The following is a 24,803-nucleotide window of genomic DNA, read 5'->3' as shown; positions in this document are numbered from 1 at the left end:
ACACTGTTATGAAGAGTGGCTTCACACGGGCTTGGCAGCAGTTGAGAATGGAGCTCCCGTTGGATGTTAGCGCCAAGTGCGAATTGCGCGCAGTTATTCGGTTTTTGAACGTAAAGGGCACTGCGCCAACTGAAATCCATCGCCATTGACGGAAGTGTATGGTGAATCGTGCATGGATGTCAAAAATGTTCGTAAGTGGTGTAGAGAGTTTGCAGCTGGTGGGACCGAAGTTCACGACGAACAAAGGAGCGGGAGACCGTCAGTTTCTGAGGAGACAGTGTTGAAGGTTGAGCAAAGCATGCGCGAAGATCGGCGGATCACCCTGGATGATCTCTGTACGTTGGTTCCTGAGGTTTCCCGAAGCACCGCTCACAGAATTTTAACGGGAACATTAACTACCGGAAGGAATGGGTGGCACGCATGCTAACTGAGGACCACATGCGGCAACGAGTTGATGCTTCCCGCGGCATTTCTTCACCGCCTTGCAACAAATGGTCCAGATGGCTCTGAGCACTATGGGACTTAACTTCTGAGGTCATCAGTCCTCTAGAACTTAGAACTACTTAAACCTAACTAACCTAAGGACATCACACACATCGATGCCCGAGGCAGGATTCGAACCTGCGACCGTAGCGGTCGCGCGGTTCCAGACTGTAGCGATTAGAACCGCTCGGCCATCCCGGCCGGCGAACAGAATAACTTTCTGGACTCACTTGTCACGGGTGACGAAACCTCTGCATACCACTTTGCAGCTGAGACGAAGCAACAATCACGCCAGTGACGGCATCCTTCTTCGCAGCATGGCGGGGAGTTGGTATGACATGGGCGTACAAAAACTGCCACATCGTCTACAAAAATGCATCGCCAGAAATGGTGATTATGTCGAAAAATAGCTAAGTGTTCAAGCTGTAAACTGATGTAAACCACTGTAGAAATAAACAGTCTATGTACTTATAAAAAAATAGGAGACCTTAATTTTTAGATTAACCTCGTAATGTTGTTCAGCACGCTGCCGCAGTCATCAGTAGAAATATCTACATGTATACACCTAACACCCGTTGTATTCTACGGCCTTCGATAGTGCTGGAAGAATGCAGATAGGTGGGTTAGAAGTAAAAAACGGTGGTAATGAGCTAGACGTAACGAGAAGGACTCGAGAATGAAGTGTCGTACCAGTCTGACATACTCACTGTCTCATTTCCGTGACGGGTATGATGGCGACGAAGCCGGAGATCATTTCGAAGGCGCGGTACATGTGCAGCAGCATGATGTCGTGGTCCAGTCTGTCTGGAGTGGGCGGCTTGTAGTAGCTGACCGTCGCCGCGACGCGGATCTGGACGTTGATCTTGGTGAAGACTCTGTCGGTCGAGAAGTCCACGTCACCAGCGAAAACGATAGCTGCGGGCAGGTAGTATGAGTCAAGGGTCTACCTCCCCCACAGGGGCGCGGGCAATGCCCCCTCCTGGAATCTGGGCTACAGGGTTTACAATCATCACGGAATTGTCGCGATATACTACAAGCGACCGTCTACAACTGTACTAAACTACATACTAAACCCTCTAGCAAGGGCTCCGGCGTATAACATATAACCCCCCCCCCCCTCCCGAAGAGGCCATGAAGGCCCAAAGGTACCGACCGGCCACCGTGTCACCGTCATTCGGATGAGGATATGGAGGGGTTCAAAATGGGTTCAAATGGCTCTGAGCACTATTGGACTTAACTGCTGAGGTCATCAGTCCCCTAGAACTTAGAACTACTTAAACCTAACTAACTTAAAGACATGACACACATTCATGCCCGAGGCAGGATTCGAACCTGCGACCGTAGCGGTCGCGCGGTTCCAGACTGTAGCGTCTAGAACCGCTCGGCCACTCCTGCCGGCGATATGGAGGGGCATGTGGTCAGCACGCCGCTCTCCCGGCCGTATGTCATGTAATATATTGATTATTCCTTGCTACTGTAGTGTTATCTTGAAGCTGTGAGAAATGAGGTCAAGCGTTCCATGGCGCGGAAGCAGAGACGATGCTGAGGGCAGACGAGACTAGGAGAGATATTGTTACATGAAGTAAACCGTAAGGGGAGAGCCTTGCGAAAATGCAGACGCCCCCAGACGCGGTCCCAGGGCGTTAGTTACTCTTCAAGGAATTAACATGTAACTTCATATGTCGTCTAGACGCTGTGGTAGGTTGCCACCATAGAACTTTGTAACCAACAGGCACGTAGTAGCGTATAAAGCCAGCTTGATACCAGCCCTGAGAACAGCAACGTCACTAGGTTTACAAAGGTTAGAAAGAGAGCGAAAACGCCAAAAACTGTTGACCCGGCAGTCCATACTCCCGGGAGCCCGAGGGGCGGGGCTAAATGACGAATAACAATAATGTTGCAAGCCTTATTTGGCAGAGCAGTAACGTTTAGCTTTCAGCCGAACAATGTCGACACCAAATACGGACTTAGTGCAACTGCCTTAGGAGCAGTAGAGGGGACCTAACTAAACCATGATTGGCAGGCACCGGCAAGAGACCTACAGGATTGGCTGGTTGGCTTTAAGTGGGAAAAACAGTGCCTCCACGTGACTCTTTAAAATCCCTAGATTCCGCATTTTGGCAGAGTTCTCAGTCAGACGATCTGGGAGCCGAAGCCGCGTCCGTCGACTCCAGCCTCTGTCCAGCTCCGCGTAAGTCTGCTCTCTCACTTGGAGTGCCTCAGTGAACAGTGTCACATTCAGTATGTTTTGTTTTGCAACTAACTTGTATCCTTAATATGCTGCTAGTGTTTGCTACTGTGGTTAGCATCCACTCCTGGGACTTCTGCACTGGTTTCTGTTGTAACAGTGTTATTCGCACTTTTTCTAACCACAGAACTAGCCTCCAGTGCATTATTTAGTCCTGTCTGGAATAAAGAACTATTTCAAAACCCTGTTTGACCAAGAGTCTCCACAACGAGTTCCCTACCGAGTCTCGCCACCTGCATTTCTAGTAAATGCCTGTATCAGTGTTGGCTCAGATAGAAGAAAACAATCAAATGCCTTCACTGTGAATTGTCCTTCTGCCTTCAGCTCTGTACCGCTCTGGAGCTCAGACTGACCAGCAACCCCTTTTTCCCTCTCCCACCTATGTCAGGTTACGACAGTCAGTTTCCGAGACCGGAACCGCTACTCCTCAGTCAAGTAGCTCCCCAGTTTGCCTCACTAGGGCTCAGTGCACCCCGCTTGCCAACAGCGCTCGGCAGACCGGATGGCCACCCATCCAAGTGCTAGCCCAGACCGATAGCGCTTAACTTCGGTGGCCTGACGGGAACCGGTGTTACCATTGCGGCAAGGCCGTTGGCACGTATAAAATATGGCAAAGGCAAATTAATTTCACTTCAAATGCGAACATTTTAGATTAGGCTTTACCGTGACTGTTACCGACATTAAACGAAACAACAAGTTTACTGTTCAAATGGTTCAAATGGCTCTGAGCACTATGGGACTTAACAGCTGTGGTCATCAGTCCCCTAGAACTTAGAACTACTTAAACCTAACTAACCTAAGGACATCACACACATCCATGCCCGAGGCAGGATTCGAACCTGCGACCGTAGCAGTCGCACGGTTCCGGACTGCGCGCCTAGAACCGTGAGACCACCGCGGTCGGCAACAAGTTTACTGTTACCAGTCATTGTTTATTTACCTCCACGACGCGTTTCAAGCCTCCATCGTCAGGTGGATTTACATTTGTTAGTATGACATTTGCGTGTGTGTTGTGTTACGATTTTTTGGAGGAACTTGTGGCACTGTCTAGTGGAGAAAACAAAACACTATTTCAGAACATGGTTTTGGATTTCATTTGACAAAAAAATTAAACGAATATCTAACGGTAAACATAAAATAAGTAAAATAGAGTACCTCCAGTGGTCACAGCTTCCTTTCGCTGTCGTAACACATCACATGTATGCTGTCATATTTTGTAAACAAGTGTGGCGTCTTGAAACTATTGGGTGCAAGGATCGTATAACAGAAGAGAAAACATTATCACAAAGTACAAAGAATATACATCGTAATAACATTATTACAGAATAATTTTTAAAAAATCCTTAAAAAATATTCTGTAATAATGTTGTTACGATGTATATTCTTTGTACTTTATTTTTTTAAAAAAAGAAATACTTGAAAAATTGTTCTGTAATAATGTTGTTATGATGCATATTCTATTTTCATTGTGATTTTATTCCGGCACTGTGCTGTCTTCGAGATTTTTTATGTTGATCTGCTGCAGATCCCTCTGGACTTCTTTCAGTCATTCTGTACCGCATTTACTCTTTGTTATAATAATGAAAATTTTCCTTGCTGATCTGGAGTCTCTCATCCTGTAGATATGAGTATAAATATTGGCTTGGCGTTTTCTGATTTCGTCTGTTACTGTGTTGGTCTTTATAGAGCTCGTTTTGTGGTCTCTTCATCTAAATGCCGTTTTTACGTTTCCCCGTAAATATTCCTGAGAATTTTTCTTTCTTGCTTTTCTATTTCCCTAATTTTTGAATGAACATCAATTACCACTGTTTCAGCTACCTAGATTGCTTCTGTAAGAATCACTGTTCTACAGTGCATTAATTTTGCGTCTGTCGAAATGCGTCCATGTTAGCTTGTAGACCTTCTGGAGCTTGGTGAATCTTTGTTCATTGGCGATTCGGTTTAATCCTGAGGACTGTATAGTTTCTCCGAGGTATTTAGAATGGCAGACTTGTGCAATTTTGTGATTAAAAGGGATTTATTTCTGGCTGTCTTTCCATATATTTGGTTTTTTCATACGATATCTGTAGTCTGGTTTTTTGTGAAATTTCATGCAGATATTCCACTGCGTGAATCGCTTCTGTTCTGTTATTGGTGATAGTTGTATCGTCGTCAGCGAAAGCAAGGCACTTGACTTAAATTCGGTTCTCTTTTTTTATACCAATTTGGATCCCCTTTACATGAAATTCCCATTCCCTGATGATCTTTTCTAGAACAATATTGAAAAGCGTTTGGGATAGTTTGTCTTCCTGTCGGACTCCAGTTTTGATTTCGAAAGGTTCTGATATTTCGCCCATGAATTTCAATTTGGATGTTGTTCCCGTAACTGTCTGTTCTGTGATTTTTCGTGTCTTTCGGTCGATCCTAAATTCTTCCATGATTTTAAACAGGGTTTCACGGTGCACTGAATCGTATGCTTTCCTGAAGTCGATGGATGTAATTACTGTGTTTTTGGATGTCCTCATTTGTTATATCGTCTTTAAGCACCAGATCTGTTCCTCACATGATCGTCCTTTTCTGAATCCGGCCTGCTATTCACCAATTACTGGATCTGCTTGGGATTCTATCCTGTTTAAAACTGCTTTGGAAAGGATTTTGTAAGCGACAAGGAGAAGGGAAATTCCTCTGTAATTGTTGATGTCTGTCTTGTCGCCCTTTTCGTGTAGTGGGTGAATTACAGTGTATTTCCAGTCCTCTGGTACTTGCTCCGTCATCCATGCATATTATTACTATTACTATTATTGCTGTTTTTCTTATTGGCAGTGACTGCAGTTGTGTAAGTGTGTTGATAAGCATAACTACTATCTATACAGGAAATGCTATTAATTCCACACACTCATATTAAACTGAATCTAAAAATTTGTGAACACCCAGAATGCATGCTCACAAGTCGCCATTGCCTAAATATAAAAGTGGACAGGCAGTGGCCACATAATGCCTGTAGATAGGGAAAACTGGCCACCATGTAAGCCTCCAAAAAATTGTTTATAGTTAACACAGCATTTCCTTTTCCACTAAAAATACTTGCTTTGATACCTTATGTACGTTCAAAATGCATAAGCGGCAAGCTTCTATTAAAAATTATGAGTTGGTGAAAATTCAATTTTCCTTAGCGTAGCCACTTTACCCCACCTTGCCCCACATAACATAACTTCGTGTTGTGGCCTCTTTGAGTCTGGGTGCAACATGGGATACCGGTTCTTCCATTTCTATTGATTTTGAGCCACTCGTTGACAATTCCAACTGGCTGCCTTCCTGAAGTCTCTGTCCCATCCGTCCACTGGTCTTCCCTGATGGCTATGACCAATGATAATGAATCGCCAGCAGCAACACGCAACAGAAGTAAGACACTGTAAGTGCACTTTAGCCGAAATGTTTACTGAAGATTCTAACTGCAACAATATACACACTTCTCACAACGACAAACTAAGGACAGTGAAGTACAACACAGAAATGCAGCAGACAACAATGGCTGCATACCTCACACCGATCGACAGCTAACTGACGTTGGTTGCAGCTAAAAACAAATAATTGCCGGCCGAATCATTCCGAATTCTACGAGTTCAGAAAGTACTCAGAATATATCGATCTTGTGGAACGCAACTGAATCTTTATTCACACTGAGTGGTGAGTGCTACCAACAGAACATTTCAAGCTTGTTATATATTTCTAGATTGTCGGTAGGATTTTGACAGTGTTCCCTATAAATGCTTCTAATCAAATTACGTGTCTATGGAGTACGGTCACAATCGTCGAACTGTATTCGTGATTTCCTGTCAGAAATTGACTCTTTGTCTGGCAGGAAGTCATATAATGAGACAGACGCGATATCCGCAGTTTCTCAAGGAAGTACACTACTAGCCATTAAAATTGCTACACCAAGAAGAAATGCAGACAAATATATTATACTAGAACTGACATGTGATTACATTTTCAAGCACTTTGGGTGCATATATCCTGAGAAATCAGTACCCAGAACAATCACCTCTGACCGTAATAATGGCCTCGTTACGCCTGGGCATTGAGTCAAACAGAGTTTGGATGGCATGTACAGGTACAGCTGCCCATGCAGCTTCAACACGATACCACAGTTCATCAAGAGTAGTGACTGGCGTATTGTGACGAGCCAGTTGCTCGGCCACCATTGACCAGATGTTTTCAATTGGTGAGATATCTGGAGAATGTGCTGGCCAGGGCAGCAGTGTAACGTTTTCTGTATCCAGAAAGGCCCGTACAGGACCTGCAACATGCGGTCGTACATTATCCTGCTGAATCGTAGGGTTTCGCAGGGATCGAATGAAGGGCAGAGCCACGGGTCGCAATACATCTGAAATGTAACGTCCACTGTTCAAAGTGCCGTCAGTCCGAACAAGAGGTCACCAAGACGTGTAGCCAATGGCACCCCATACCATCACACCGGGTGATACGCCAGTATGCCGATGACGAATACACGCTTCCAATGTGTGTTCACCGCGATGTCGCCAAACACGGATGCGACCATCATGATGCTGTAAACAGAACCTGGATTCATCCGAAAAAATGACGTTTTGCCATTCGTGTACCCAGATTCATATTCTGCTAACAGTCAGTTTATTTCGACCTACGCGAGCAGCAGTCTCGCGATACGATAAACCGCAATCGCGATAGGTTACAATCCGACCTTTATCGAAGTCGGAAACGTGATGGTACGCATTTCTCCTCCTTACACGAGGCATCACAACTACGTTTCACCAGGCAACGCCGGTCAGGTGCTGTTTGTGTATGAGAACTCGGTTGAAACATACGTCATGTCAACACGTTGTAGGTGTCGCCACCCTTGTGTGAAAGCTCTGAAAAGCTAATCATTTGGAGATCACAGCATCCTCTTCCTGTCGGTTAAATTCCGCGTCTGTAGCACGTCATCTTCGTGGTGTAGCAATTTTAATGGCCAGTAGTGTATTATTGATCCTCTGCTTTTCCTAATCTATACAAAACTATTTGGGAGGCAATCTGAGCTGGCTTCTTAGATTGTTGCAGATCATGTCGTAATTCACCATCTCGTGAAGTCATCAGATAATCTAAACCAATAACAAAATATTTTAGACAAGATATCTGTATGGTGCGAAAAGTCGCAGTTGATTCCGAATAATGAAAAGTGTGATGTTATCCACATGATTACTAAAAAGAATTCGACAACTTCGCTTACATGATAAATCACACAGATCTGAAAGCTGGATATTCAACTTAACACCAAGGGATACAATTACGAATAACTTACACTGGAACCATCATATAGAAAATGTTGTGGAGAAGGTGAACCAGAGATTGAGTTTTATTCACAGAATACTTAGAAGATGCAACACAGAAGAGACTGCGTACGCTATGATAGTGCACTCCCTTCTGGAGTATTTCAGCGCAGCATGCGATCCTTACTGGACTGGGTTGAAGAAAGAAATCGAAAAAGTTCAAAGAAGGATAGCTGGTTCTGTATTATCATGAAATAGGGAAGAGAGTGTCGTGGATATGATAATCAAATTAGGATGGCAATAATTAAAACGATTCTGTTTTTCGTTGCAGTGAGATCTTCTAACAAAATTTAATTCACCATCTTTTTTCTCTGAATGCGAAAATATTCTGCTAAGGAACACCTACATATGGAAAAATGAACATCAGAGTAATAATATTAATAATAATAATAATAAAGAGCAAAGAAAGGTAAGAGAAAGGGCAATTAGAAGAACTAAAAGCGAAATTGAAAAGAAGATTTAAGAGCAGACTTGGCTTACGCAGCACTGAAAATTGCGAAATATTTCCAAATATTTTGATCAACTTCTTAACTGTCCAGAACCAATCCATAAACTGGAATTGTCAAAAAGTCATGAAAATATGGAAGAAGATTTATATCCGAATACCAAAGACATTGAAGAAGTATTTACAACCTTAAGAAACAATAAAGTGAGTGCAGAAGACTCTACAACATAAGGACATTTGAAATGATCACACCCAAAAATTTTAAAAAACAGCTAAAGTTAATTTTTGAGGAAATCTAGAAAACAGAAAAAAAATCCCAGGCGCCTGGAACGAAGCCTTCATACATTCACTACACAGGAGAGGCAATAATCAAGATGTTAACAGCTACAGAGTAAACTCTTTGCGAACTGCTGCATATAAAATATTTTCCTATGTTTTACTAAGTGGAATAGAAACAACACTGGACAGTCATTTACTTGAATATGAAGGTTATTTAGGAAGGGCGGAAATGTTTAACCATAGAACACTGAAGGGCCGACATTATTACTAAACCATAGTAAATTTTGCTACTCCATATTTTACTTAGAGGAAGTCATAATTTACAGTTTATGCACTTGTTAATTACAATTATAAGACCTAGTAGGGTTCATCACACAAAAAAGTAGAAAGTGTCCTGTTTTACGCCCAATAATGCCAATAACACATTTTTGGGAACCACGAATTGATAACGACTTCAATTGAAAGTTTTTATGAAAGTTTAGTAATCTAGGGTTAATCTAAAATCAATCGTTTGCCACTGATTACTGAATACAAAAGATACTGTAGTATTCAATTATTATTTGTTTCTCCATCCTATGCCTACTTCAATTAGTTAAAGAGAATTTTACATCAGATATTTTAGTAATGTTTGCTGATTTCAAAATGGTCTTTGATTTCGTTGACGTAAAAACTATGAACCCACATAAAGTAATTGCAAAATACTGTGCAAAGTCTAAATTAGCAAATGTAATTCGTGAAATACATACAAACACAACATGTAAAGTGAAATTTATGTAAGAAATATCTCAGCCCTTTGAAATGAATCAGGGAGACGGGCTATCCCCAATTTTCTAAATCGTATTCTAGAAAAAAAAAAAAAGTGTATATCTAGAATTGAAAATGAATGAATATAAGATCTGAAATAAACAAAAATACTGGAATAAACTGTCTCACATTTGCAGATGACTTCACTGTATTTTCTGAAAATGTGATATCTGCTGTAACACAACTTAATCTCTTAGAAGAAATAGCCATTAGTACTGGCTTTAGAATTACTGTAGAGAGAAACAAATATCTTATGAGCATTAAAAATCCACAGAAAAATGTTTGACGATAGATATTGTTCAAACTGTACGGGTTACAAAATTTAAATATCTTGGTGAAATAATCTAAGAAAATGATTTGGAGAAAACTGTGCAGAGGAAAGGATATATAAAATGGGAAGAGCGAATGCTATAACATAACACTTTTACAACAAGAAATGCCTGTCTAAAAAGAAAAAGAAAAAGGAAAAAAACAGAAATAATGCTTTCTAACACAGTAGAGAAACTAGAATGTCTGTGTATACAAGAGTATGTCTATTATGAAACCATAATTTAGGTAAATGAGACATACTAGAAGAAATAATTATGAGGAAGCTGTTATGCCCACGAAAAACTGTGTAAGGTAAGAAATTGCATAGTAATGATGAAATTTATTGAAACAGAAAATGCATCAGAATTAGTAATGAGGAAAAGGAGACTGGTACTTTTTGGGTATTTATACTCGATGAAAGACAGTAGATCAATCAAAATGGGCTTCAGATATCTCTGGAATAAGAAGTCAATAAATATTTGGTTTCATGAAGGAAAAAGGTATTAAGGGAAAAAGTACTTTAAAAGCTGAAGAAACAGCTGACAGAGATGTGTTTAGGATTCCGAGATAAGACAATGGAAAAAAAACTGGACTGGAATGTTGAGAACACAAGAAGAAAAAAAGTAGTGAAAAGGCTAAAGAGTAATGGAAGAAAAGGGGAAAAAATAAAGAAACTTGGCACATGGTCATCAATTGGCGCATTCAAGAAGAAAATATTATTATTATTATTATTATTATTATTATTATTATTAAGGAACTGAATTTGGCATCTGATGATTAACTGGCCCATTAGAGAAAAATATTAATACTAATAATAATAATAGTGAGAGAAATTGGAGCTCGCAGAGAAAGATTTGCCATTCGATTTTGCCACTTTACATTCACAATTGGAACGGAAGAGAGAGAGAGAGAGAGAGAGAGAGAGAGAGAGAGAGAGAGAGAGTGTGTTTTAAATTTGTTTTATGAACCCTCTGCCAAGAATGTAAGTGTGAATTGTGTAGTAGCCATGCAGATGCAGGCGAGCTCACCGTCCCAGTCGCCTGAGCCCTTGCAGTGCCGCGCCGTCAGGACCCAACCAGGCGCCACCAGACTTCCGGAGCAGTCTTCATACCCCTGCTTGTCTTTGGTGATGAGGTACACGGCGAAAGGATACAGCCCCACGTGTGACTGGAATCCTCCGAATATCCGGTTTGCGGCAAACCCCTCGCGTTTCCGTTCGCGACGCATTCCTTCCAAGGCCGCCTTCCCCTCCTGAATCTCCTCCGGCGTGTTGTAGCCACAGCTCACGAGCGCGACGACAGCGCTCCATATGGCCAGTCGCCACACTAGCAACATGACCCGTCGATACACAATTCAGTCACGAAAATCAATTTTTCCTCCCGCCAAACAATGAAAAAACAGGAGTAGCCACCTCAGCATATGGCGGTTTTCAACTGCGAGGAGCGTTACTCTAAATTTTCATCATATATTCAGTACGTCAAAGCAGTGGTCATCATGAAAACATCACTAAACAAGATTTAGCTCGTTCTGCAGATATTCAGCTGTTCGGTGGTCTCGGCTGTGAACTACGTATTATCTCTGGCGCGCTCATAGCGTGGGTATATCTATGGAATCAAACGTAGAGTAGATCTACATCTACATGACTACTCTGCGAACTCACTGAAGTGCCTGGCAGAGCATTCATTGAATTACCTTCAAGCTATTTCTCTACCATTCCACTCACGAACAGCGAGCAGGAAAAGCAAATCGTTAAAGCTTTCTGTGCGAGCTCTGATTCATCCAATTTCATTCTGAAGATCATTTCTCCCTGATTATGTGGGCGCCAGCAAAATATCCTCGCATTCAGAGGAGGAAGCTGATGATTGAAATTTCATGAGAACGTCCTATCGCAATGAAAAACGCCTTTGTTTAAATCACAGCCACCCCATTTCGCGTATCATTGCCGTGACACTTTCACCCCTATTTCGCTATTGTACAAAACGAGTTGTCCTTCTTTTGAACATTTTTGGTGTCTTCAGTTAGTTCTATCTTATATGGATCCTACACTGCTCAGCAGTACTCGAGAAGAGGGCGGAAAAGCGTAAGGAGGCGGTAGAACTGTTGCACTTTTAAGTGTTCTGCCAATAAATCCCTGTCTTTGGTTGGCGCATATTTTCTTTTCTAAATCAAAATCTACATATACATGATTACTCTGCAATTCAGAATCAAGTGTCTGTCAGAGGGTTTATCGAAACACCTTTAAGCTGCCACCCTACCGTTCCACTCACGAAAAGCGCGCGTAAAAAACTAAGACTTAAATCTTTTCGCGCGAATTCTGATTTCACTTGTTTATTTTGATGGTCATTTCTCCCTGTGCACGTGGGCACCAACAAAATATTTTCAAACTCTGAGGAAGAAACTGGTGATCGAAATTTCATGAAAAGTTCCTGCTACACCGTAAAACGCCTTTGTTTTAATGACTGGCACTGTAATTCGTGTGTCATATCCGTGGCAATCTCCCCATTGTTGAGCGATAATACAAAACGAGCTGCCTACTTCGAAATTCTTTGATGTCCTCCATCAAACCTATCTGATGCGGATCCCACACCGCTCAGCAATACTCCAGAGGGGGACGGACAAGCGTAGTGTAGGCAGTCTCTTTAGTAGATCTGTTCCATTTTCTGAGTGTCCTGCCAATAAATCGAAGTTTTTGGTTCGCCTTATCCACAACATTATCTATGTGATCGTTCCAGTTTAAGTTATTCGTAATTGTAATCCATAACCATTTAGCTTTTAGATTTGTGCGATTTACCGTGCAACCGAAATTTAGCGGATTCATTTTAGTAGGACTACTCACGCGGACGACTTCACACTTTTCATTATTTAGAATCAATAGCCATTTTGCACACTATAAATCTAAATAATTTTAAATTGGTTTTGATCATCTGATGACTTTACAAGACTGTAAATGAGAGCATCATCTGCAAACAATATAACGTAACCCGAAGTGGGTCACGATATTCTTTAGAACCTCACGCTTAAATCAGAGATTCAGCGGTATTTTCGGTAACCAGCTGAGATTTTTCAGGTCTCTGTGGTTGGAGACAGTACAGAATGACTCGGAGATTAGGTTAAGGAGATAGATATGGTGATGACAAGGTAAATGAGACTCTGCGTTGGTCTGCTCTTCATTGCTTCTTCAAGTATTAGCAAGGAACATTCAGAAGAGCGCATGCACTACTTCATAACTTCTGAAAGTGTAGAAGACAGATGAGCTTTACAACCAATTACGAGAGCAAATGGCTACCTCGGCATTGTTAATAGTCGAGTAGACTCATTAATGAACTAAAAACTAAACTAAACTCCTCCCGAACAGGCCATGAAGGCCCAACCTTACCGACCGGCAGCCGGCAGCCGTGTCATCCTCAGCCCATAGGCGTCACTGGATGCGGATATGGAGGGGCATGTGTTCAGCACACCGCTCTCCCAGCCGTATGTCAGTTTCCGAGCCTGGAGCCGCTACTTCTCAATCCTCAGTTTGCCTCACAAGGGCTGAGTGCACCCTGCTTGCCAACAGAGCTCGGCAGACCGGATGGTCACCCATCCAAATGCTAGCCCAGCCCGACAGCGCTTAACTTCGGTGATCTGACGGGAACCGGTGTTACCACTGCGGCAAGGCCGGTGGCCTCAGTAATGAACGCTGATAAGAAAAAACATTATGACCATTTCCCACTGCGACTTTGGATGCCGCCTGGTAGCGTTGCGGGCATGTGACACGGTAACAAAAGTATGTAACCGTAGCAGACATGGACGGGGGATCACCCTAGTCAAGATATGGGCTGTAAATGGGGAAATGCACTGAGATAAGCGACTTTGACAAATGCCAGATTATTATTACGCAAAGCCTGTGAGCGAGTATCTCGAAAACGGCGACGTTAGTCGAATGTTCACGTACTACTGTCGCGAGAATCTACGGAAAGAAGAACAGTGAAACTACCACTAGACACTATACACATACACGCTCATAAATTGAGGATAATGCTGATACATGGTGAAACAACGCTCTGATGGGCGGTTTTCCGGTTTAAATCACGTCGGGGTATGACCGTGCGGTGCATTTGACCTGCGGTCGTCGCACGGTGGCGCTGGCAGCAGTCCACATACAGAGAGGTGTGTTGGTGCATGTCAGAGTACGGTGCAGCAAGTAAGTGTGCAGACGTTTTCAGACGTGCTAATGGTGACTGTGTGTTGAAAATGGCTCAAAGAACACATATTGATGACGTTATGAGAGGTAGCTTGCATGAATATCAAGAGCTTTGATGGAAACCCAGTTCTAAGCAAAGAAGGGAAAGCAGAAAGTTTGAAGGAGTTTATAGAGGGGCTATACAAGGGCGATGTACTTGACGACAATATTATAGAAATGGAAGAGGATGTAGATGAAGATGAAATGGGAGATATGATACTGCGTGAAGAGTTTGACAGAGCACTGAAAGACCTGAGTCGAAACAAGGCCCCCGGAGTAGACAACATTCCATTCGAACTACTGATGGCCTTGGGCGAGCCAGTCCTGACAAAACTCTACCATCTGGTGAGCAAGGTGTATGAGACAGGCGAAATACCCTCAGACTTCAAGAAGAATATAATTATTCCAATCCCAAAGAAAGCAGGTGTTGACAGATGTGAAAATTACCGACTATCAGTTTAATAAGTCACAGCTGCAAAATACTAACGCGAATTCTTTACAGACGAATGGAAAAACTGATAGAAGCCGACCTCGGGGAAGATCAGTTTGGATTCCGTAGAAATGTTGGAACACGTGAGGCAATACTGACCGTACGACTTATCTTAGAAGAAAGATTAAGGAAAGGCAAACCTACGTTTCTAGCATTTGTAGACTTAGAGAAAGCTTTTGACAATGTTGATTGGAATACTCTCTTTCAAATTCTGAAGGTGGCAGGGGTAAAATACAGGGAGCGAAAGGCTATTTACAATTTGTACAGAAAGCAGATGGCAGTTATAAGGGTCGAGGGGTATGAAAGGGAAGCAGTGGTTGGGAAGGGAGTGAGACAGGGTTGTTGCCTATCCCCGATGTTATTCAGTCTGTATATTGAGCAAGCAATAAAGGACACAAAAGAAAAGTTCGGAGTAGGAATTAAAATCCATGGAGAAGAAATAAAAACTTTGACGTTCGCCGATGTCATTGTAATTCTGTCAGAGACAGCAAAGGACTTGGAAGAGCAGTTGAACGGAATGGACAGTGTCTTGAAAGGAGGATATAAGATGAACATCAACAAAAGCAATACTCGGATAATGGAATGTAGTCGAATTAAATCGGTTGATGCTGAGGGAATTAGATTAGGAAATGAGACACTTAAAGTAGTAAAGGAGTTTTGCTATTTGGGGAGCAAAATAACTGATGATGGTCGAAGTAAAGAGGATACAAAAAGTAGACTGGCAACGGCAAGGAAAGCGTTTCTGAAGAAGAAAAATTTGTTAACGTCGAGTGTAGATTTAAGTGTCAGGAAGTAGTGTCTGAAAGTATTTGTATGGAATGTAGCCATGTATGGAAGTGAAACATGGAAGATAAATAGTTTAGACAAGAAGAGAATAGAAGCTTTCTAAATGTGGTGCTACAGAAGAATGCTGAAGATTAGATGGGTAGACCACATAACTAACGAGGAGGCATTGAATAGGATTGGGGAGAAGTGGAGTTTGTGGCACAACTTGACATGAAGAAGAGACCGGTTGGTAGGACATGTTTTGAGGCATCAGGGGATCACAAATTTAGTATTGGAGGGCAGCGTGGAGGGTAAAAATCGTAGAGGGAGACCAAGAGATGAATACACTAAGCAGATTCAGAAGGATGTCGGCTGCAGTAAGTACTGGGAGATGAAGAAGCTTGCACAGGATAGAGTAGCATGGAGAGCTGCATCAAACCAGTCTCAGGACTGAAGACCACAACAACAACAACATGAGAGGTAGAATACTAGGGCGACTGGAGGCTGGTCAAACACAGCAGGTCGTAGCACGGGCCCTCCGTGTGCCACAAAGTGTGAACTCAAGATTATGGCAACGATTACAGCAGACAGGAAACGCGTCCAGGCGCTACAGTACAGGACGTCCACAGTGTACAACACCACAAGAAGACCGATATCTCACCATCAGTGCCCGCAGACGGCCACGGTGTGCTACAGGTAGCCTTGCTCGGGACCTTACCACAGCCACTTGAACAGTTATCTCCAGACGCGCAGTCTACAGACGACTGAACAGACATGTTTTATTCGCCTAGAGACCTGCAAGGTGCATTCCCCTGACCCCTGGTCACAGGAGAGCCCGTAAAGCCTGGTGTCAAGGACACAGTACATGGTCATTGGAACAGTAGTCCCAGGTTATGTTCACGGACGAGTCCAGGAATAGTCTGAACAGTGATTCTCATCGGGTTTTCATCTGGTGTGAACCAGGAACCATATATCAACCCCTTAATGTCCTTGAAAGGGACCTGTATGGAGGTTGTGGTTTGATGGTGTGGTATGGGATTATGATTGGTGCACGTACACCCCTGCATGTCTTTGACAGATGAACTGTAACAGGTCAGGCGTATCTGGATGTCATTTTGCACCAGTGTGTCCGCCTTTTCATGGGTGCATCGGGTCTCACCTTCCTTCTGATGGATGACAACACACGGCCCCACCCAGCTGCCAACAGAAGATATCAGGCGAATGGAGTGGCCTGCCTGTTCTCCAGACCTAAGCCCCATCGAAAACGTCTAGGATGCTCTCGGTCGACGTATCGCTGCACGTCTTCAAACCCTTACGACACTTCAGGACCTCCGACAGGCACTGGTGCAAGAATGTGAGGCTATACCCCAGCAGCTGCTCGACCACTTGATCCAGCGGATGCCAACCCCGTTTTGCGGCCTGTGTACGTGTACATTGTGATCATATCCCATTTTGATGTCAGGGTACATGCACAGGAAACAGTGGCGTTTTGTAGCACGTGTGTTTCGGGACGGTTTTCTCAAATTATCACCAATACCGTGGAGTTACAGATCTATGTCGTGTGTGTTCCCTATGTGCCTATGCTATTAGCGCCAGTTTTGTGTAGTGCCACGTTGTGTGGCACCACATTCTTCAATTATCCTTAACTTATGAGCATGAGTGTAGATAATACGTGACTGTATCGGTTTTTACCTCCAATTCGGAGTCGGTGCGTATGAAATCAGCCATTTTTCAATGCTTATGAACTCTTAATGGACTGACGAAAGCGGCTTTGAATGTACGTCTCTACTTAAGTTACAAGGCTTACAGCTAATATTCATACTCGGACGATTTTTTTTAATGGCAAGCTTTTATGATTCAGTCATTACAAATCTAAGAGCACTGCTCGGATGTCTCCTAAATCGGTTATGTAGATCTAGTCCTATAACACTCTCTTGAGGGACTCCAGATATTACTTCTGTTTTACTCGATGACTTTTCATCAGTTACTACGACCTGTGACCTTTCTGACAGGAAATCACGAATCTAGTGACACAACTGAGACGATACTCCGTAGACACGCAATTTCGTTAGAAGTCGCTTATGAGGAAACGGTGTCAAAAGCCTTCCGAAGCACTTTTTGATAACACTTCGCCAGTCTCCTGATGCTGGAGATGGTAAAAGAAAAAATTAAAAAATATATTTTTTACAAGTTATACCTAACTTAATCAATTTATTGTTTTTATTATATTCTGATAAGGTTGCTACACTGGAGGAGGCAGCAAATGTAAGCAAGACAACATCTAACAATCAAGATACATCGGAAAAAAATAAAATTAATACCAAACCGAAGAGGAAAACTGTTGCAACAAATAATTTAATCATGCAAAAAGCTATAAGCGAAGAAGAGAATCAATACGGCAAATACGTTGCAGCCGAAATGACACGTCTCTCTTCAGAATATTCACGTAAAAAAATGAAAATTAAATTTCTGTATCTCTTACCCGAGATAAATGAGGAGGATGAGCTACTATCAAAACCCGCTTTTCATAACTACAGCAGTCGTAACTCGGTGGCTTCGGGAAGCGGTGTTTTGAATCGTCAAGCAATTCTGAAGATTACATAAACCTACTAGCACCGAAAACCTTGGCATCTTATACACTGACAAACTGAAACTACTTTTCCACCCATTTAACACCAATTACCTAAATGTAATCATTTAGCAATGCAGACGTTTCACGAATAAAAACTGTTTCATGATGTAGTATTAGTACCTACTTACCTTACTCTAAAAATCGCAAAGTTGCAACAAGTCGTTCTCCTACGCTAATAACTTTTCTGAATTTGGTATCTGTTTTGAAGTGCACCAATTTTACAAACAAGCTTTTAGGAATCAGCTGGTTTTATGCTTAAGAAATCCGAAAACTGTGCTGTATCGTCAATGAGGAATTCGGACATTAACTGACTGTAGGAACCCAAGTCTGCTCGTCTCAAAGCCCACTCTCGGACCCACACAGAATGTTTTTTCTTCTTGTCTGACGCCTTTGGATTAATTATGCAGGCCGCGATTTTGCGCTTCGATACTTTCAACATGGCAAACAAATGTTCGACACAGGGCACATCAGTATTTTCTTTTGTAATGAATAATTCCAAGTAACTACAAATGTTTTAAATAGTAATGCTTCTTCTTTACTACGAACTTGTTTCTGCTATAGCGCTATTCTCAAGTAAACATAGAGGTACCCATCGTGTCAATACAGCTGTCAAAAGCATTTCGCGAAAATATTCAATACAAGTAAACCTTACGTGCTTATAACGATCGAACAACAAATAGACAGTCGACAGTTTATCCTCTGCTGCAATTTGGGCATCTATTGCAACTAGATGTTTACTTGTGAAAGATGTTGCAGCCGATACAATCTTGTGGTAAAGAAGAAGCATTACTAATTATACAATTTGCAGCTTAGCTGGAATTACTCATTATAAAATGCCATATTATGGCCATATTTTATACTTGGTGCCTGGCCGAAAGCAATATCTGTATTTATCATGCGATAAATATCATATGTAAACGCATCTAAATGCCGTACATTTATTGCGAATTATAGCATTTCGGTAACTGACAGAGACATATCCGTTATATAAATTTCTAGTGACATCTCTCAGTTTGTAAACAGTCAAAGCTGTTATTTGTCCTACACTCGAGATACATTTCCAGAGATAAAGTGTCAAGTGTCAACACATACAACCGCTACACACCTGTTTATTGTTGTTATATACTGTGACAGCAGCGCTCCAAGCGGACATTGTTAAAAACGACATCCGATGAATGAGAGTAGTATCGTTTATCGTCACTACATTTAAATGCGACACATCTTCCGTAAGACGAAAACCGAATTTCGGAAACAGTGTTTACATATTAAAGTATGAAGCAGATTTGATAGCCCAGTTAAATACGGCACCTGGAAAACAGCTGTTACAATATCTGATTTACTCAGCACAATTAGACGAGGAGTAAACGGCTTCGGTCTAATATTTCTACTTATCCTTCACTGTACAAAGAGCCACACCGACAATGTTAGCCGAAAATTTTTAAAAACAAGACAAAACCCGTTTGCCCAAGCTCGTTTCAAAACCGGTTACGTTTACAAGGGAGCTAAAATTGAATTCCATACGTGTTTTACGGTAAATTCCAAGAACGTTTGCCTATCGAAGTCGCTGGGTCCAAACGATACGTATCGAACGTGCGATCGGAAGTCGATCCTGCGACCCAGGTGGCGGGCATTGTGATCAATTATTTGTGATCGTGATTTTTATCTGTTTTCCGTCGCTCCCTTACTTGCTCTAAATTACATACCTCTGCGAATTATTTGTGAGTTGCTTGGAAAAAACACGATTTATGTTGTTAGTGAGTGGGATGTCTGGTGTTCTTGACGTTTCTTCGGCGGATACTCTCACATGGAAGAATCTAGTTTCATGTTTATCCAGCATAGAAAATTGTTCGACTTTTTGTCGCAAATACGGAGTACTACAGGAGTAGAAAAAAAGGGACTGTGTACACTGCTGTGGTGCGAAGTGTGTGAAACTTCGTAAGAGCAGTTTCGATGCTGAAATTTACAATTTCACTGCGGAAAAATAACGAGTGTCAGGAAGAATACATGGTTCTACTCTTCCAAATTATCCATTCAGACCACCGTAATGACCTCTCACATGACTACACCGACGACGAGTAAGGTAAGTCGTCTCATTTGCAATTACAAGTATTTTTGTAACGCCCTTCTTTTATGGTTCTTGTAGTGACCAGCGTAAACATAGTCATAACACCCGCCATCAGAGACACATGATCGATTTACGATCGCACGTTCGATACGTATCGTTTGGACCAGCGACTTCGATAGGCAATCATTCTTGGAAATTACCAATTTTACAATATGGTCGATAACAAAGTAAATAGTAACGATACGTGTGTAATGTGTACTGTTGCTTTTAGTAACGAATACACACGGATACACTTTATTTCGTTACTTTCACAGCTCTATTACATTATGTTCCTTGTTTCTCGCCGAGGGAATCAAACTTCAATGGACTTCTTCGAGATTGTGGTTGCTACTCTACGCGGAAAATCAGAGAATATGCTGACCAGCAGTAAGCAGCGATGTAATCTGATGATCGACAAACAGTTGAAGATACATAGCGTGTGATGAATACAAAATTCTGGTTCGTTGCTTGTTTTTTTAGATAGTGTTTTATTACCATGTGACAGTTGTTCTGTCCGTGATCTCCTTCCGAGTGAGAGTTAGGTATTTAAATTTCTCGAATTGTTTTGTTTTACATCGCTGTTTTAACGGTCGCATGACTCACAGCACGACGTGATGCGCAAATCACGCCTTTGTCTAAATGGTGGAAGGAATCTGGCAGAAATTTTCTCGCAAACGGAGCTGATCGCCATCCGTTGACATGGTGTTAGTGCGTCGCCTGGCCGCTTGGTGCGCTGTCGTCGCTGTGGCGCGCTGTGGCCTCAACACCCCAGAGGAGGTGAGGAAGGGCAGAGAAGCCCTAGAGCTGTGGCGCCGCAAGAGACGAGACAGCGGCTGTCCTGACGACAGAATATTTGGCGGATTCGTCACTTTCGTCAGCCTGTACCCCTTTGCTGTCTTCTGGTACTCGCTTTCAAAAGATAACTTACAGACGTGTTCAGGCAGCATTGTGGCTCCTATGTGGGTTCTGACAGCGCGACACTGCATCTTGACCATGGACTGGGAAGGTAAGTTACAGCTCATTCCGCGTCTTAATCACCATATGTAGTAGTAGTAGCAGTAGTAGTAAGGGCGCTGTGGAGGGTCCGTATAACTTTGTGAATAACTTTTACAACATCCTGTAGCCGCTTCTCTTGACGTAGTGGGGCAGATAGAGTGGGGATCACTTGCTCGACCTTCAATTTGCAGACCTGTGCAGGAGGGAAGTGCATGAATACAATCCGCCGAACTACATTCCCCCACACTTATAACCTGTTATATCTCCAGAGCACAATTTATCCCTCAAAAAATTTAAAGATAAACATTAATTTTATACTATTTGAACAATATTTTAATAATCTGCAATTTTTCCATCCCTAAATCCATGAAAACGTTAGTTCTACAGAAAAAATGAATAGGACGTTTCGTGTAGGAAATAAAGGGTGAGCCAAAAGTCCGTTAATATTTAAAAATTCGATACTTCACGGAATAATGTAGATAGACAAGTAAAATCTGACACACGTCACTGGAATGACATGGGGTTTTATTGAAATCAGTGCACAAAATGACCAACATCTACATCTACATCTACCTGGATACGCAGCAAATCACATTTAAATGCCTGGCAGAGGGTTCATCGAACCACCTTCACAATTCTTATTATTCCAATCTCGTATAGCGCGCGGAAAGAATGAACACCTATATCTTTCCGTACGAGCTCTGATTTCCCTTATTTTATCTTGGTGATCGTTCCCCTCTATGTAGGTCGGTGTCAACAAAATATTTCCGCTTTCGGAGGAGAACGTTAGTGATTGGAATTTCGTGAGAAGATTCTGCCGCGACGAAAAATGCCTTTCTTTCAATGATGTCCAGCCCAAATCCTGTATCATTTCTGTGACACTCTCTCCCATATTTCGCGATAATACAAAACGTGCTGCCTTTCTTTGAACTTTTTCGATGTACTTCGTCAGTCCTATCTGGTAAGGATCCCACACCGCGCAGAGGTATTCTAAAAGAGGACGGACAAGCGTAGTGTAGGCAGTCTCCTTAGTAGGTCTGTTACATTTTCCAAGCGTCCTGCCAATAAAACGCAGTCTTTGGTTAGCCTTCCCCACAACATTTTCAATGTGTTCCTTCCAATTTAAGCTGTTCGTTATTGTAATACATAGGTATTTAGTTGAATTTACGGATTTTAGATTGGATTGATTTATTGTGTAACCGAAGTTTAGCTAGTTCCATTTAGCACTCATGTGAATAACCTCACATTTTTCGTTATTTAGGGTCATCTGCTGCTTTTCGCACCATTCAGATATCTTTTCTAAATCGTTTTGCAGTTTGTTTTTGTCTTCTGATGACTTTATTATTCGATAAACGACAGAGGCATCGGCGAACAACCGAAAACGGCTGCTCAGATTGTGTCCCAAATAGTTTATATAGATAAGGAACAGCAAAGGGCCTATAACACTACCTTGGGGAACGCCAGAAATCACTTCTGTTTTACTCGATGACTTTCCGTCAATTACTACGAACTGTGACCTCTCTGACAGGAAATCACAAATCCAGTCACATAACTGAGACGATATTCCATAATCACGCAATTTCACTACGAGCCACTTGTGTGGTACATTGGTACAAGCCTTCTGGAAATCCAGAAATACGGAATCGATCTGAAATTCCTTGTAAATAGCACTCAACACTTCATGTGAATAAAGAGCTAGTTGTGTTTCACAGGAATGATGTTTTATAAACCCATGTTGATTGTGTGTCAATAGACCGTTTTCTCCGAGGTAGTTCATAATGTTGAAACACAATATATGTTCCAAAATCCTGCTGCATATCGACTTTAACGATATGGGCCTGTAATTTAGTGGATTATTCCTACTACCTTTCTTGAATATTGGTGCGACCTGTGCAACTTTCCAGTCTTTGGGTAAGGATCTTTCGTCGAGCGAACGGTTGTACATGATTGTTAAGTATGGAGCTAATGCATCAGCATATTCCGGAAGGAACCTAATTGGTATACAGTCTGGACCAGAAGACTTGCTTTTATTAAGTGATTTAATTTGCTCCACTACTCCGAGAATATTTACTTCTACGTTACTCATGTTGGCAGCTGTTCTCAATTCGACATATAATACAAAGCAATAATTAACATAAACATTGATTTTTAGCGACGACATTCTTCTTCATAACAAGGGTTGAACATATCGGTCGGCATTAATCAAGAATATCTGTAGTCAAAGGACAGTTTTGTGAGCAACACTGTACAGCACATCAGTAGATATGGTGCGAAATTGACGTCAGATGTTGTCTTTTAGCATACCTAACGAGGTCAGACTTTCGCAGTAAACTCGCAACTTCAGGTAACCCCATAACTAATAATCACACAGACTGAGATTTGGGGACATGGTAGGCCAAGCGTGATGGAAGGGATGGCTTAGCTGGCGATCCTCACCAAACTATGTGTGCAGGAGATCTTGCACACGTGTAGCAACATGGGTGAAGCGCCATGCAGTAAAAAAGTCATACCTTCCAATACGTGTTTACTAGCCATGCAAGGGATGATGCGATTCTGTAAGATACCGGCGTATCTCGTACATGTCACACTCACAGTTCGAAAAGAAGCATCCCACATTTCCTCGAAGAAAAATGGTCCGATGACGATTCATATGGTAAATTCACATGCTGTGTCTTCCTCACGCAATGGGATCTAGACAACTGTTGCAGGATTTTCAGTAGCCCAAATTCTGCCGTTGTGGCTGTCGACAGGCTCTCGGAGAGTGAAATAGGCTTCGTCGGTCCGCAACACATTAGACAACATAGCATCATCTTCCCCCATTTTGTGAAGTGCCAACACTGCAAATAATCTCCGCGTCACAAAATCGACGGTTAATAGTTCATTGTAGCTCATTTTATGCACGATTCTCATGCAGCATTACTGTCATGTTCCTGTTTCGAGTAGCATGCCATTTCAGGCATGGGTGTCAATTTTTACCCCTCTGTCTACATTATCTGTGAATTAGCGCGTTTTCAAATGTTAATAAATTTGGGTCACCCTGTGTAATGTAGTTTAATTTTGTACAGGGATAAAATTTCTCTAGGACCCGCGATTTCCGAATAATTCCAGAAAAACATAAACAAGTTACCTTCAAACGCGCTCCTTCCGCACCCCAGTACTCGCACACCAATGGTCATTATGTATAGTGTGTTGTTCATGACACTCCCACTTCTAGCACTGTACAAATATTTGCGACCACACCGTTTTCCCCCTAGTAGACTTTCTTTAGTCTTCGTTGACTGGGCTGTGTAGTAGTCCACAGCTCGTGGTCGTGCGGTAGCGTTCTCGCTTCCCGCGCCCGGGTTCCCGGGTTCGATTCCTGGCGGAGTTAGGGATTTTCTCTGCCTCGCGATGACTGGGTGTTATGTGATGTCCTTAGGTTAGTTAGGTTTAAGTAGTTCTAAGTTCTAGGGGACTGGTGACCATAGATGTTAAGTCCCATAGTGCTCAGAGCCATTTGAACCATTTTGATTTGATGTATAGTACTTGGTAAGCATTGAGAATCGCTGAAACTACTCCACCCAAATTGATTACTTTTGTTTTCGACGTGGTGAGTGAGACTGGCGATTATTGATCTAGCTGTCTTTCTGTTATAAATTTTGTTGCTGATTTTCGTATTTATTTCTTGTAATGTGTGTCTCTCTGAATATGGCAGGATTTCTT

At 42.2% G+C, this 24,803-nt stretch overlaps 2 protein-coding genes and 1 pseudogene across 2 annotated transcripts in view; 1 reads left to right on the top strand and 2 right to left on the bottom strand.

The window, feature by feature from the left end:
* Positions 1-1,186: 1,186 nt before the first annotated feature.
* LOC124550673 (chymotrypsinogen B2-like) lies at positions 1,187-11,227 on the bottom strand. The gene is made up of 2 exons (XM_047125397.1): positions 10,921-11,227; positions 1,187-1,398 (listed from the first exon to the last, which is right to left on the bottom strand). The coding sequence occupies exons 1-2, from the start codon at positions 11,225-11,227 to the stop codon at positions 1,187-1,189; spliced, it is 519 nt and encodes a 172-aa protein (XP_046981353.1).
* A 2,212-nt stretch (positions 11,228-13,439) lies between these two features.
* LOC124551432 lies at positions 13,440-13,557 on the bottom strand (annotated as a pseudogene).
* Positions 13,558-20,804: 7,247 nt separating this feature from the next.
* Positions 20,805-24,803, top strand: part of LOC124550672 (trypsin 3A1-like) — a 78,276-nt gene continuing 74,277 nt past the window's right edge. Inside the window, exon 1 of the mRNA XM_047125396.1 lies at positions 20,805-21,111. Within this exon, the coding sequence (XP_046981352.1) occupies positions 20,805-21,111 (307 nt within the window). The remainder of the gene's footprint in view (positions 21,112-24,803) is intronic.

Source organism: Schistocerca americana, chromosome 9 (assembly GCF_021461395.2).
Source record: "Schistocerca americana isolate TAMUIC-IGC-003095 chromosome 9, iqSchAmer2.1, whole genome shotgun sequence".
In the NCBI taxonomy this organism is placed as follows: Eukaryota; Metazoa; Arthropoda; class Insecta; order Orthoptera; family Acrididae; genus Schistocerca; species Schistocerca americana.
The sequence above is the reverse complement of the archived record's forward strand: the minus strand, read 5'-3'. Positions and strand labels throughout refer to the sequence as shown.